The sequence below is a fragment of the Prionailurus bengalensis genome, chromosome A2 (assembly GCF_016509475.1).
Source record: "Prionailurus bengalensis isolate Pbe53 chromosome A2, Fcat_Pben_1.1_paternal_pri, whole genome shotgun sequence".
Taxonomy (NCBI): domain Eukaryota; kingdom Metazoa; phylum Chordata; class Mammalia; order Carnivora; family Felidae; genus Prionailurus; species Prionailurus bengalensis.
In genome coordinates, this window is record NC_057348.1 from 21,323,860 (window position 1) to 21,340,000 (window position 16,141).

General features: G+C 42.0%; 1 protein-coding gene across 47 annotated transcripts in view; it reads right to left on the minus strand.

The window, feature by feature from the left end:
- Window positions 1–1,278: 1,278 nt before the first annotated feature.
- The window catches only part of PBRM1 (polybromo 1), a 116,882-nt gene continuing 102,019 nt past the window's right edge, over window positions 1,279–16,141 (minus strand). For 29 of the 47 annotated variants that reach the window (XM_043587573.1, XM_043587588.1, XM_043587574.1 and 26 more), the window contains 6 exons: window positions 16,075–16,141; window positions 12,532–12,696; window positions 8,992–9,147; window positions 5,869–5,939; window positions 5,542–5,758; window positions 1,279–4,125 (listed from right to left, as the gene is read on the minus strand). The exon at window positions 16,075–16,141 is cut by the window's right edge and continues 135 nt beyond it. In XM_043587573.1, coding sequence (XP_043443508.1) covers window positions 3,953–4,125; window positions 5,542–5,758; window positions 5,869–5,939; window positions 8,992–9,147; window positions 12,532–12,696; window positions 16,075–16,141 — 849 coding nt within the window. In that variant the 3' untranslated portion in view covers window positions 1,279–3,952. Of the gene's footprint in view, window positions 4,126–5,541; window positions 5,759–5,868; window positions 5,940–8,991; window positions 9,148–11,892; window positions 12,697–16,074 lie in introns of those variants that run through there. The other 18 variants (XM_043587603.1, XM_043587601.1, XM_043587599.1 and 15 more) reach the window with 4 other exon arrangements.

Here is a 16,141-nt window from a genome sequence, read left to right on the forward strand (position 1 = left end):
AGTTAGGCACATAGTAAATCATAAAGGGGAGCTATCTTTGTCTAAAGGGTTTTATTCTGGAAGTCTTGCCTAAATCTAAGATGTTATAACTTAAGCACATTAATCTCTCTTCCTTTCTTTTTGTAAGTCTAATTTTTTCACCCCAAGTTACTTCTCTTAAAAAACAACAACAACAACAAAACACATTTGGACCATGGTGTTTTCCAAAGCAATTCCTCTCCTAGACAAAGCCATACAGGGGCGCCTGGGTGGCTCTCTCAGTTAAGCGTCTGACTTCGGCTCAGGTCATGATCTCACAGTTCGTGAGTTTGAGCCCTGCATCGGGCTTTGTGCTGACAGCTCGGAGCCTGGAGCCTGCTTCAAATTCTGTGACTCCCTCTCTCTCTGCCCCTCCCCTGCTTGTACTCTGTCTCTCTCTCAAAATAAAACGTTAAAAAAAAAAAGTACAGTGTCAGCTCTCAGTCTTTACACATGTGCATTAAATTTAGAATTTCTTGCCACATTTATGTGCAACCCACAAGAAGTGAATACTATGTCTATTGTGGGGACAGAAATAGTCTATTAATTTGCTCAGTTCTGAACATTCATTCAGCTGACCTAGCACACTTCCAAGCTAAAAAGGAACACAGTAACAGTACTTGTTTGCTCATGCTGTTCAGCAGGAAATGTCTGACTACGTATCAATGATCATTCAAAATATGCCCATGAGCATAGATGCAGTACAGCCCCAAACATTTAGGAGAACAGAGCCACAGGGATTTGCAAAGTGATATTAGAGGAAAACGGTTGATTTTACCAACACTTTCTATTAAAAGTGTGGTCATGTCTTTAAGAGCTGTATTACAAGCATATGTAAAGACACAACTGGGCCACTGGTCTCTTCTGGCCACAGGCAGCTATTTCAAATGGCTTACACTGCTTTATGATATAAGACACGCTTTCCTGACTTCCACCATCAGTAACTCTACAATTTAAACTTCGACCTGTATTTCCACCCATGGTGAGGACATGTCAGGAATTCCTTGACTGCCTGCCTGAGATGCTTGGCGTGGGGCATGTCAAGCTGCAGTGTGACTACATTCAGCTTGTGTTAATGCAGCCTAAGCCCTGAACCAGGGTCTGGTCACTGACTTGTGCCTCTACCTGAGGAGCTTTGTTCCCTTAAATTGGCAGCTGTGTCCCTGTCAGCATAAAATCTAGACTTGCAGCAATTAAATCTGCTTGACACTTACATCTGACACAAGCTTTAACAGAACAACCAAACCTGGTTAATCCAAATCACTTTGCAAACTCCATTTTTATTTGGATTAAAAAGCTTTAAATGAACAAACATATGATACATACATGTTATAAGACTAGTTCCCACTTAAACCTCCTTTGATACAGAAATTAGAATAAACCAAGTTTTAATTAGGTCTGAAAATGTTCAAGCTCAAAAGTCAACAACACCAGTTTGAGATTTCACACAGGGAAGCATCCCCTTTCAGTGCTTCCTCATAGGAAGAGAAGGGGGGTTCAAAACAAGGCAATTCAGCGCCTTTTAAATCAGTTGGCTGACCTACTATTTTAAACCAATAGGTTTTTCCCCCATATAAACAAAACTCTTTTCCATATGAACTTACATTTTGAAAACATTTAGGCCATTATACTTTCTAAGCCATATCACTAGTTCCTAAAAGTCATTGGGGAAAAAAAAAAAAAGATGTATATAGTTTACTTGTACTTTTTTAAGTCAGGACTTTTTTTTTTTTTTTTTTTGGCTTATCTTTTTTGGAAGATGGTTGACCTCAAATCTTATATCCTAAATATTAACTGATATTCTCCAAGTTAATATACAGAAAGACATGATTCTAAAATAAATACATAGATTTTTTTTTTTTTTTAAACTTAATTAGGGCCTGCCTACCGGCCCCCTGGCCCGGCTCTGCACTGCCTTCGGGAAGCCCCTGGCTGGATCTATGGTTTCTACAGCACCTCTAGACACTGGGAAGGAGCCGGGAGGAGGAGTGCCCTGGCTTCTAATGCCCCACCCTAGCCCACAGTGAAGAGTTTGTAGAGGCTTCCCAAAGAAGTCTCATCCAGACCTTAAAAGGGGAAATAAAATGGGTGAATGAAATAAATAAATAACTTAACCAAAATTAGATTTCAGGTTCTTTGGTGTAATTCAAGAATGTCTAGAAATAAAATAATCTGATTGTATTATACAGTCCATGATGATTCAATGGCCCAAATAACTAGGAACTGAAGATTTCTTTATCTGATTCAGTTTAACAATAAGGTACTGACATACTACTGCAATACATTTTTTAAAAGTCAGAATTATTTAAAATACTTGATGCAAACTGAGATCCAGTGGTTGACTATACGCAATTAAGTTACAAGAGCCTCCTGTATTTAAAGTACCTAGATACAAGAGGCTTTTCTTCCATTCTACACTCTTTTTGTCCTCATGATTTAGTAAGAATGGCAATTAAATATCCAGGTATTGATTTATACCAGATTAAAAGAAGAAAGTATCCTGTGAGGGTCACTCTCTCCATTTACAAACAGTAAGGGAAGCTCCACCAACATTACAACCATCTTGTTACAAAAAAGCAGGTTTCAAAACCGTGGAGTGAAATACTGTTCCAGGTTTGATGCTTTCTACCTGTCTGAGCATCATACACTACCTGCAAATATTTCTTCTAGGGTCACCTAAGAGAGACAGGGTCAAGCCCAAGTGTCTGGGATCCGTAATGGTCTTTTTTAGTATTTTCTTAAATTATAATTATTTTCTCCTGAAATTCAAAAGCACAAGCTAAATTTAAAAAAACATTCTAGAAAGCCTTAAATTTCTGGTTGAGAATTGCAGTGCTGAAAGTCAGAAGGAAAAAATGCCACATCTGATGAGGAAATAAAGGTACGAAAACATATTTGCATATGTAGACAATCTACTCTTTTACAATTATGCTTCTGACACAGCTCATATACACTCCCTTCCCTATGCTGGGTTAGGTGTTAGGTTTGAAAAATAAATCACCTCCATGCACACCTCAATGCTTTCTTCAAGGTAAACTTCAATTTTTTCAATGTAAGAGATTTAAAATTTTAAATCTAAGAAGTATAGGATTAAATTGTGAATTCATTATAAATAGATCAAAAGTACCCTTAAACTTACCTGCCAAGACTAAATACAGTTCAGGGTTGTGCACATGTTCTGCAAAAATAACTGACACCATATATGACCAACAGCACAAGAAACACTGCTCTGCCCCGCAGGTGTCTGGGCAATGTACCAGCTGCAGAAGGATGCACAGCACTGACTTCAGATTTCTGGAGCAAGCCTCTGAGTCCATAGAGCAAATGTGCCATGTCTGCCAAACACCTAGAACCTAAAAACAACCCTTCACTTCTGCTAAAGTGACTTGAGATACTGAGGCACATGAAGCAGACATCAGTGCACTCCCCTCTGTAAGATGTAAACTAGGACCAACTTCACATTTCATTGTCAACTTAAACTAATCTGTAAACTCTCATGGGTGCGTGTGTGTGCGTGTGTGTGTGTATGTATTTTTTTTTCATTTTGTTTGTTCTTTTTTAAAAAACAAAACCAAAAACCAAAATCAAAAACCCCAAGCCAAGACAAAAACCTTTGATGGTTTCAGTTCCATGGCAACAAGTAAAAAGATAAAACTCCAAGTCTACATATACAACCAATTATGAAACTGGTTTTAAACGAAGGAAACATATGCAAAAAAATCTCTGTGTATTTGATAAAATCAACTTAATATAACAAAAACAAATTGAAATAGCTTATTAAAAGTGTCCTTATATAAAAATGGCCTTGTGATGTACAGTAAAATGCAATAAAAATTATCATCCTTTGTTCCTCCCCTCCCGCCCCCAGTAACTAAAATGGCTACTGTTCCACAAAACTTTTTATGCTTCTATAAAAGAAACGTAATTGACGTGATTAAAGATTTTCTAGATTGTATGCTTGGCGAATGTTGAGGGTATCTCGGAGCATCAAATCCCGAAGGCGCCAGAGGGCATCTGCCATGGTGGTATGGGCCCCTTTACTTTTCAGCCAGTGAGAGGGCAGGCGGCTCTCCTGTTCTTTTGACAAATGGACATCGCGTCTTCGAGCTGAAAATTAAAATACACACGGAGAAATATAAGTAGGAATAAGGAAAAATATAAGTAGGTAACAACTCCCCCTCAGTCCTAAGGCCTGAGAGATTTACTAAAGCATGTAACATTTAATATTTTTTAAAGATTTTTTTAAAGTTTAAAGGATATTTATTTTGAGGTGCACGCATGCTCCAGTGGGGGAGGCTCAGAGAGAAAGAATCCCAGGCCGGCTCTGTATTGTCAGCGCAGAGCCCAGTGCAGGGCTTGAACCCACGAACTAATTGTGAGACTGTGGCCTGGATGGAAACCAGCAGTTGGATGCTTAACCAGCTGCGTCACCCAGGTACCCCTAACACTTATTATTTATTAAATATTATGAATTTTAACCCTACAGTGTATTTCCAAGCAAATGCCTATTATTTTATTAGGCATCTTGGTTTTTAGAAAACCACGTGCTTAGGTATGAGACTACCTAGCTAAGGATGTCTTATTTTATGCTATGTATTTTAGAAATTATCTAATTTATAATAATGACTTCACAAAAGAGCTGCACATATAACATAATTCTCTAAAAGGGAACACAAGAGTTGCACAAACACCTAAAAGATCTGATCACTACTATTTTGTTGTAGGCAGTCCTGATAATCAATTTCTTTAGTGTTAACAAAAATTCCTAAAAAGGTAAATGTGAGGAAAGAGAAAACATACTTCTGAAAGAAATCAAATTAGGTTTAGAAATGCAGAATGAGGGGCGCCTGGGTGGCGCAGTCGGTTAAGCGTCCGACTTCAGCCAGGTCACGATCTCGCGGTCCGGGAGTTCGAGCCCCGCGTCAGGCTCTGGGCTGATGGCTCAGAGCCTGGAGCCAGTTTCCGATTCTGTGTCTCCCTCTCTCTCTGCCCCTCCCCCGTTCATGCTCTGTCTCTCTCTCTGTCCCAAAAATAAATAAACGTTGAAAAAAAAAAAAAAAAGAAATGAAGAATGAGTAGGAACTTCCACATTTCTTCCCAGAAGCCAGGCACGTTATTTTAGTGGGTACTGAAAACCCACTCAGGAAGTCCTCTGAGCTAAATAAAGACTCAACAGGTTATCTGAAACATGTTTTCCAATATTCTTTTCTTTTTTAAAACTGAACTGAAGTTAATTTTTAATTTACCCAAGTGCATCTGTGCTGATGCTCAAATGCCTGAAAAACTGTTGAAAAAATTCAGAATATACTTAAAAAGACAGCAGTGATGCTTATGACAAAACAAAGTCTAGAAATTGAGCAAAAATTCCCCACCATCTTCGGTGTGTGATGTTCAAGATAAAATTTATTTTACTTATATACGAAAAGTGGATCTCTACCCCATGGCATAACACGCCAATCACAGTGAGAGGACTTTGATGATGCACGGCTTTCACAAAGGCTTGTTGAGAAGGACTCTCCTTACCTGCCAGGGTTTGGTCCCACTTGCTAATGCTGTTGGACTCAGCACTGAGTCCTTCAATGTATTTCAGGTAGGCCTCTGAGTGGAGAAGCCGTTGTGTCTTCGGTGGGGGAGCCACAAACATGGGCGTTGTTGGCTGCTGTATGACAGGGGGGCCGGCTGGATGTGGGCCAGGATACGGAGGTGGTGCCTGCTGCCCTGGAGGCCCCAAAACTCCCACCTGAAAGAGCACAGGGCACATGGTGAGGGAAAAAATACTTGCCACATGCTCTGAGAAAGAGGATAACCTGAATTCTGTCAAGTCCTAGAAAATCCAGCTGGGAGGCTCACCTGCTGTCCGTACGGACTTCCGCCTGGCGCTGGAGTCCCTACCATAGGGGCCACTCCTTGGTTCATCACACCTATAATTCAGAACGCAATGGCACAGTTAGAGGTTCTGAGTTGAGATGGCTACTGAAAAACTACTGCCTGATAAGAAATGATGCCATTTATAATGCAAACCTATGGATCTCTGCCCTTGAATCTTTGTGGATAAGAACCCTAAGCCCCCAGAACAGGATGCAGCATTCAAATAGAAAGTTCACATTCTTTGGTTTTCTAGCTATTTTAAGTACAAAGGTAGTACAACTTGTCAGATGTACATTAATTATTCATGGCTTAGAAATGATTTGAACCCTGCATAAAATTCTAGTACTTCCCTAGGTAAACTATAGTCAGAATACACCTCTATTTTCAAGGTGTTTTTCTTCTGACAACACATTTTCCTGAAACTGGAGCCCAAGTTTCATTTTGGCAGTGATGGTGCTGCACTCAGGCTCAGCAGCAGGCGGTGTGCTAGGACAGCAGGGACACAGGGGAGAGGCTGTGCAAGCGCACGGTTAAATGAGCTCTGTGGTGGCTGGAGGCACATCCTTGCGGTCCACTCACAGGCCCCCAGCACCCCTGGTTCTAACTGGAGTCACTAATACTGGCAGACAGGTCACTTCCATCTGGTAGAGCAGTACTTGGAAAAGGATCATCTGGAAGTAAATCAGCCTCGTTGCTATCACTTCAAATGCAAAAATGACAAAGGGAAAGAGAAAAGATTTCGTGGTCTTACTACATTTGCACTCTGTATGTTTATAAACTTTGTACTCTTTCTACATTTGTACTCTGTAAGTTTATAAACTTCCCAGTGATGATGCCTCACAAGCAACTTCTGTCCCACAGGTACTAGCTGATAAACGTGAGATGTCCTAACTTTTGTGTCTGGGGCTGTTTTCATCTCAGGACTGTCCATTTATTATTCTCATAAAACATTGAAATAAGGAAGGGTTCCAGTTTGTTAAAAACTAACAAACTACAGTCAAACCCCTGTTTAAACTTTTAAACAAATCCTGCTGGCTGCAAAGAAGGGTCAAAAGGAGCTCACCTCACATACTAGATTTTCTAGATTCAAAATGTTGCTATTTTGGCCAGGCAGCACCAGTACACTATTCTAAGGTTCTGAATTGCTAAATGCCACTTCAGGAAGTATTAGACATTTGTTAAAGAGAATGTGGTAGTACAAATAAGCTTTCTGTTTACAAAGTGGGGATTTTTATATTCCAGATCACCACAGCAGAATCCTGATGATTATTTGTGACTGGGTTAAGAAGCTGTGGTGGGTAAGCTGCTGATCCAACATACTAACCCCTGTGCACCGCGCCCCTCCGGGACACTCACCCTCCTCAGATCCCACAACATGAGGGGCCTCCCTGAGCTGCCTTTCTCCTTTTCTGCAGGGGAGCACAGACAACTCAGCAATCCCCTCTGCTTCCTGTTTTAAAATGCCATGCAAAGGGGCAGGCAGTGAGAGCATGGGCTGAATCAGCAGAGGAGCTCCCAGAGTCCTCCTCTCCTCCAAGCCTAAGCAGGTGTGTGCGTGCGTGTGTGTGGGCACTAAGAGTTCTTCCCTGTCTCCCCAACTAAAAGGTAAGTGTGTGCCTCCTTCAAATGCACTTTAAACACTCTAAGAAGTGGGGAAAGGGACACAGCTGTGCTCAACACCCACCAAAAGGTATCTGCTACTTAGAGGGTACTGGCCTCAGATGTGGCTCCCACTGAGTACCAAATGCACCCAGAAGTCAACTCCAACCTGGTCTGAGTCAGTCAGATAGGGTACTCTAAGTCAAGGTGAGAAGGTACAGAATTATGGCCAATTCTACTTGCCACAGGGGCACACCCATCTTATGACTGACTTTTGCTGCAAGAGTAACTCCCACACAGGCCACTACTTCTAAAATGAAGTACCCACTGCCATGAACATTTCCTCTTCGGGTATATCTGAATCAAACACTTGTGTGGAGTTATGGCCATTCTCTAAGCAATACTCATAAGAGTGTGGCTGGAGGCTCTAGGTCAAGCCACCAGGTTCACTCACCCTGCCCACTGCTGGGTGTACCTCTGAAGCACTTCTGGAACTCTGTATAACCCAACACTGCTGGAGGCAAGCCTAACATTTCTACATTTTGTCATCTGGGCCAGGCCTTTAGCTGGTATTTTGGATAATGGCCCCAATGCTCTTCTAAGTTATCTTCAGGTCACATTCCCTCCAACTAGATTACAGCTAAAGGTCAGTTCTTTTGCATTTGATGGCAATCAATATGGGAACCTGCGATCTTCCTTTCACAATAAAGTAATATTTCAACTTACTATTTACAAAGTAAATCTGTAGCTAGTTCTGAACTCCATTTATATGCTTCTACATGAAATAAATTCTGAGCTTCTGCTGACAGATAAACCAGTGTCCACAGTTAGTATGGGAGGGCTATGCTGCTCTTTAAGGTCTTATGTCATACTTCTTAGGGGACTCATATACAGAAAACGTGTTCATTGCAAATTCGTTCCCTCCCTCCTTTTTGTTCCTAGAATGATTGGCTGAAGGATTTATTCACCGTGATCAGTGACTCTGCAATCCCCTTAGAAGGGCTATTTGAGAAGGAGATGGAGCAGGGATTCCATACAGAAGACCTTGTGAGAGAAGAACTGAATCAGAGGAAGAAGTGCCCTCAGGACCCAAAGTGCTTTCCTATGTGACTCAGAACTAGCCATTTGGGATATCGTTCACTGATCATCCATGTATCATTCACTGATAAAGAGGGCATGACCTTCCTAGGCTGTATTCGGTTTTCTGAGCACACGTCAAATTGTCTGAGTGGTATGAGAGTATGCCTTCTGCCCCCTGGTCTGCTGAGTCTGGTCTCTGCCATGTGTCCTCTGCTGCTGCTAGGGAGCCAGGTGCCCAAGGGCACAGGTGCTGAGGCGCCTGCTCAAATACACGGGACAGGCCCTGCTGCTGACATCCCTGGGATTCTCAGTGAGGAAAGGCCTGGCCACAGTGGGCAGCAGGTACCTCCGGGAACAACTGGCTGAGGGAGGAAAAAAGAGAATATGAAGATGAGATTAATGAGTGAAGGAGGATGAAGTTCTTACCCGGTGGTGGGATGCCCGGGAGGCCGGGCACACCTGGCGGAAGATGGTGGGGTGGAGGCCCCCCAGGGTGAAGTGGCTGCATGCTGCCCATGCTAACAAGGCCATCAACTGGGCCCTGCAAAGGTGGAAGGCCTGGCGGATAGCCACCCATCATGCCTTGAAGGACACAACAAATTTCAGACATGCATCATTAACATGCAACATGAGCGAAGTAATAACAAATCCCCCCCATGCACTACCAATGAATAAAGCGCCCTTAGTACTGTGTGGGATAACAGCAATTAGTGCAATTATTTTGTTGCAATAATGAACAAAATAAAAAGTTACAAATATGAAATCCAACACTTGTGGATGAATTAGTACTTAGTAGATTATTATTTGCAGTTATCTTCCCTGGGATAAATATGTTGCATGTTTTTAATTAAATAATAATAAAGAGGAGTTCCAGTAACAGCCTTCCCAAGGTCATGTTATTGCAAGCTGTTCAAACAGAGTGACCAGTTCTGCAACTGCGGTTCTAATTCAACAGACTAAACCCCATCACCCCACTCTGCCCACACTCTTACGCCTATCATGGGTGCACATGAGGGGACACTGGAATGGAGGGAAATGAGGCGCACAGCCCTGATTACAAAGCATGGTTCTCCAGCTTGGGGTGTGTGGGGGTGGAGGGGGGTAGTGGGCAAGAGCCTTTTAAGGCTTCCTCTTCCCTTCTAGCCCCACCACTACTTGGTAAAAATGGATCATGTTCAGGCTTGAGCTGGGGAACAGAGAAGAGCCATCACAATGGATGATGTTTCATCTTTAGATCTCTAAACATGTAAAACAAAGATAAAACCTAAACCCTCCCAAGCCAAGCTAAGCTAATCCCAGGTCACTCGGTAGCAGGCACGCAGACCTCAGAAGGAATGGCTGGAGAATCAGGCTCTGCTGATGTGAGAAAATGCCAATTGTCATTACTGTCTCCAAGTTCACAAATGCCCTCACATAAACCTTCAGTTAACAGGGAACATTTTAAATGAGGTACAGACTTTCTGTGAACAGAGGACTTTATTCCTTTATTTTCAAAGCGTATCTTCATAACACAAAATATTTTCTGCTGGCTAGGGAAGAGTTTCAGGAAACCAGTATTTTTGGCAAAAGGAGTGAAAGAAAGAAAATAATTTCAAAATGTCAAAAACTCACCTATCAAAAGAACTTTAAAGCCACACGACATTTTTTTTGAGCAAGAAAAACAACTTAACTCTTCTGGGATTTGAAATGATCACAATAAACAAAACATAAGGCTCCCCCCAGAATGCAATCACCTTTGGTCCCAGCTTCCTGCACGAAGGGAAGCTTGAGGGACGGGTGCCAAACCTCATTTTTACAAAACACTCTTTGTAGGAGGACCCTGGGAAACAGTGGAAAACTCCAGATTCTAAGGACTTTACTCTTTGACTTTCCCATAAGGATTACTGAAAGGTATCTATTGATAAAAGTTTAGTCTTTTGAAGCTATAACATTACTGAAAATTCTGAGATTGGTTCAGCCTGCTTCATTAGTCATATCTAAGCTGACTGAAAAACTTAAAATCACACACACCAATAAAGCGAATTCTAAATAGTACCTCTATACATGAAATAGGATTATGAGTTTCATGGTTTTTAAAATGAGAGTTCAGAGAGTAAAAAGTACTTTTGAACAGATACCATCATCTTAAACAAAACTGCCAAACTGCCTTTTAACCACACCACCAGCTCCAGCTCTTATGGGTAAATAGGTGGGAGTTTAAGGACATTAGGAGGCTTTGCTTTCAATTACAAAAGCCCATCTGAACGCAGCCTTCACGGGCTGTGGTTGAAGAAAAGTATTAAGAACTGAAAGCCATGACACTTGTCTTCATTAAACTGTACTTTGGCACTTATTATCCCAGTCACATGTGTTCAAATGAGCTTTAATGCTTGTAAGCAAAGCTGGTCTCAGACAGCAACAAGGCTAAGACTTAGGCCCTAAGCAATCTGTAAACCCAAGAAAAATCACCCTGTCAGCTGCAAAGTTCCCACTGTGGACCAAAGACTGGTGACCGTACAGGATGCTTGCTTGCCCTTCACTCCCATGGCCTGGAATCTGGGCAGCACATGCTTAATAATGTGAAAGGGTTCCCCCCCCCCGCCCAACTCCTTGCCCCTCAGAGCGCTATGATGGTATTCCCCAACAGGGAGCTAAAATGCTGCAGCTGCTGTGTTTTAATAGTTTTAGCTGTTTGAATTCATTTTGTTAACGTGTCCCTGGGCTTTTTAGTCAAGGGCACAGTGCTACAGTATCACATATCAAACGCAACAAAACAGGATGTCAACGAGGGAATTCTAACTTTCAAAAGTCCCCATGTTCAAGGCCTGATTTCTAAAACCCTCTGGAATCCCGTTAACCAAAATGGGCCATGGAATAGAGCAGGCGATTATGAGATTTGTTAGATCAACGTCAGTTACACTGAGAGTACTGAAAAGCCATGATTCAGATGTGCTCTGGCGAGTGCAACTGCTGAGTTGAGCGACAGTGCATTTGAGAACTTGCCATCACAAAAGGTAGGAGCGACAATGAAAAAGTTATCCTACGCTACTCTTCCTTGAAAAGCAAATACAAAAAAGCAAAAACAAAAACAGCATCCCAATGAGCCTGCCTTGAACAACACTGTCTTGGACTCCCTGCGAAAAGAAGTCAGACCGCTTGCTTCAGAAGACACTCAGGTGGCTTGTATGGACCTCACCAGGCTTAGGGAGATCACGAAGGAAGGACCTGAGAAGTGATCTATGGGCTTCTCGTTGGAGACACATCAGACAAGGATATTCAATTCAAGAATAGCCAAATTTGCCATGGCTACCAGAACCAGAGACAACACACACAAGCAAACCACATTCATCATTTTCTTTTCTTTTTTTTTACAAATATGTGACTGGGATACTAACAGAAAATGCAGTTTAATGTAATTAAATAGAAAAGCATTACAGAGTGGGCACAATGAATTGAATAAGGACTTTGTACTCCACTTAGCAGTCATGCACATTAGTGACCAAGAAAGGATTTAGAATTCACTGTCAAAAATCCTTTTAAATGGTCAGTCTTTTAAGGATGGCTGCAGCAGAACAAGGCAAACTGAACCCTGGAATGAGACGGGAAAATCAGTATCACCTAAGTGCTTAGTTTCGTGTTTTCTCTCGGGAGCCCCTCCAGAACAGAATTCAGGGTCTGTTTAGGTTTTCTGCTATAGGGCTCTATATCCAGAGCAGTCTGGGGTGGAGAGTATCGCCAGACCATGCCCACAGCCAGGCTAGAGCTGCTCCCTACTAATTCCCAGGGCTGGGCCCAGGGCCCATTTCTGGGGCAGAGGGGAGGCATTGCCCATATGGGAAAGGCGACAGAAGGACGACATGGACGACTGGAAACTTTGACTCTGCCATGAGAAAAGCCTAGAGATTGTGGCCTACTCCTCATTGGAGAAAAAAAAAAATGAAGGAATTTCTTAAAGTGGAAAAAAATGGTCTTAGCTCCTGTTTTTACCTGCAACAGGTGTCAACTGCTGATTGAGCATCCCCATTGGTGTTGGTGGTGGCACCACCCCCATGAGAGCCCCCACAGGGGTGCCTGCTCGGGGAGAAGCACTCGGCTGCTGTTGCTGTGCTGCTCGCTCTCTCTCCTGCTGCTCAGCAACTTTAGCTGCCCGCTCTGTAAAGGCATTTCAGATTTTCAATTCTGTTTTTAACCCAGGAATTCAAAATACCATCCATTGCATTCAACAGGACTAGTAAAAACACAGGCAACAGTTCTGTCTCAACGGAAGGAACAGTAGATGACTAGTCTCAACACAGGAGGAGTCGGGCCGATTTCACTTGGTAACCTAGCGTCCAGCTTTCCTATCCCATCTTGAGAACTGGTCTGCAAAGATTTCAAGAATGTTAAGACTGCAACACACATTCAGAAAGCACAGGTTTTATTTAAACACGTCACCAGCGTAACCAACGTGGTTAATCTCACAAGGCACCCTGAAGATGAGAAGCGCTACCATTATTCTAGTATTAATAGCATTATAAATTATTTATAATTTCAACATGAAGCAATTCCATGGCCCATTATTAATTTTGGCACAATTGTTACTTACACTATTTTCCTGATTCCTTGCACCCAATTTTACTACGATTTGAGGACTCTTGTCATTAGTGTCATGGGGTTTAGCAGCTGAAGAAAATTAACTCTGTAAGGGAAAAGTAGCTTACTGCCTCCTTCACAAGGTTTTAGGGAAAATTAAACACTACTTTCTACATCCTAATGAAGCAAAGAGGTCATGTTTAATAAACCCTGAGGGGAAAAAATGCATGATACTCCAGGCTACAGTCATCAGAAGCAGGGAATATATATACACATATGAAACAATGGACAATGTACTGACAGAACCAGGTTTCCTGAGGCTGAGCAGTTCAATACTGACCATAGATCATCCTAAATCAGCTAAAGTTCCAAGAAATCACTCTTCTTTCATCCAAAATACAAGAGGAACATTTGCTTGTGCCAGTTCTGGGCTGTGGAGCACCGCTTGCTGTACCCTTTTCTCCTTCGAGCTGCTCTGTCCTACCCCTCCATAGCCAGTAGCCCCAACAATCACATTCCCAGTCTTTTTGGGAGCTAGCAGGCTGGACCCTTACTAGAAAAGTCTAGAAATGTGTTCCCAAAGCTCTCACAATACAGGGATTATTTTGCTTCACTATTCATAAATGGGAAATCTTCCCCACTCCTCACATGGGCAAGCTGAGGCTGGGAGATAGGTAGTAACTTGTCCAAGGACACAGAGAGAACCAGCAACATGTAGCCCTGACTTATGATAGCACATTCCACTGCCACACATTAACCCTCCAACATGGAATTCAAAAGGCTACTGTTGGCTGATCTAAGGAGTGGAAAATAGCTCAAGATCACATGGCTTTAAAGAGAATCAAGAAGCAACAGCTCCAGTCCTCCATGAGCATAAGAATGTGAAAGTCAAGCAAGTCAGAGCTTCCTTGCTGTAAGAGTTGCCTGTATGGGCCTGTCATCACTCATTAACACTGTCCCAGTTTATAGATCCTCTGTACAATGAACGTGAGGGACAAAGGCCATTGGAACAACCCATTTCCTTGTGCCAGCAGTAAAAAAAACAAAACAAAACAAAACAAAACCACTGAATGACCTAGACCCCCACATTAAATTCTAGTATTTTCATTACACAAATGACACAGTAAAATGGGAGAGCAAAAAAATGAAGTTGAAAAAAGAAAAATTCAGGCCTGTGGATCGAATATTGGACTGGCTACCTGTTGGCTCCTTCTGGGAAGAGCCCAACGGGCTGCGCTGGAAAAGACGACTGTTAAATGAAACTAGCCCAACTCCAAACTTTGGGTTTTGAGTTCAAACCCACACTGGGTTTTGGTCCAAACACCACAAGTTCAGATTTTGTGTCTCAGGCAGACACTGCTGAGTCATACCCAGCTCATCCTCACTTGGTTTTCCCATTTCAGACTCCCATTTGAATTTAGGAGACTCTCCTGGAAGCCCTCCTTTGCCCCTCTCTCCAGCCCTGCTCCAGCGTTTGTACTTTTACATCCAGCACATTTGTCTCTCTTGTTCACACTCTAAATAACCAGCCACATGTGACTGGCTTCATCTGCCCTAGACTGGGCTTTACATTCACATGAGCTTCATCTCCAATATTCCTCCAATGGAGTGATATTTGGTCTTAACTTTCAGTAAGGTCAAATACCAAAGAAAAGTTCGAGGTTTTTATGGAATTGACTAGGGTTTCTTAGTGTTCTGCAAAATATTTGTTCTTTATGATACTAGAAAGCATTATATGAATACTTGATCAAGTTTCAGAAAATGCCAGGTGACAAAACACAGGTGTTTATGGTAGGACTTAAAGACTTTACTATGGGAATATGCACTATAAGTTTCCAAGAGTGGAAGTGTTTGGAATGCTTCTCAAACTGGTTTTGCCACAAAGGTTTTTCTGTCTGAGCATCTTGTAGGATTAGAATTCTGCAGAAGATGTTTGGGGAAGCCTGTCAGATAATTTTACAATTATCAATCAATTGATATAAACGAAAAGACTAAAATCTTTTTTTTTAGAAAAATTTCTTAGGAAATACCATACATTTTAATAAAGGAGGCAGGCTTAACAATTAATTTCTTTATTCTTGCTGGAAAATAGCAGATTTAGACCCAGCCAAGAAGAGTAATGGTTGATCACAGTGGTGAACCATAGAGAGACAGCTCTAATCTGGCAAAATGAACAATATATACAATTCCAAATGGAAAAAAATATAGCTCCAAGGCAAGAGTCCTGCCTAATCTAATGTTCACTACTCATTTATTAAAGGTATGTCTGACATTTAAAAAAAACAATACCTGCCCCCGCCCCCCCAATATCTCTCAGGTATTTGTCCCTAAAGGCTAATTAAGAACCATCAAATCTTTAAATGATAGCTCATGGCCCCAAATAACTTAATTACAGAGTAAAAGGAAAATGAAGGCAGGTGAACTTTATCAGGGACTCCAAGTGCCTTAAAAGTAGCTATGACTGCAGACATAGCACAGGCCAAGACTGGCCTAGGAAACCAAGCGCTTTCAGCCAAGCCTCAGCCTGGAGCTTAAATATGTGGCTTATCGAGAGCCATAACAGATCCTGATTTTGAATGTTCCCTTTTGGATGAATTTTAACCAAAATTCTACTTAACATTCTTATATAATCATTCCCCAGCTCAACACACGTATGCTTATAAGACTCAACAAAAGAAGAAAACCATGCAATTTTTAATAGCAAAATATTTGAGAAATTTTTTTAGGGGAAAAAAAAAACCCCACCAGGACCAAAGGCCAAGTCAGGGGCAGTGCTTGCTCAGTCAGGACAAGGCTGGCATTTAAACTGTTGGCTGGGAGCCATTTGAGACAGTCCCCAACACACAGTTCATGTGCAAGAGGTAAGAACAAGAGAGTAAAACCTGTCTATGCACGTGCATTCCTGAAAACACCCCCTTGTTTAGAAAGCTGAGATAGTTGCACCTAGTCTCTATTTACCTTCATATTCTGCTTTCTTGGCTGTCTCAAGGTTTCTCCATTCTGTCCCCACCAGTCGGCTGAGCTC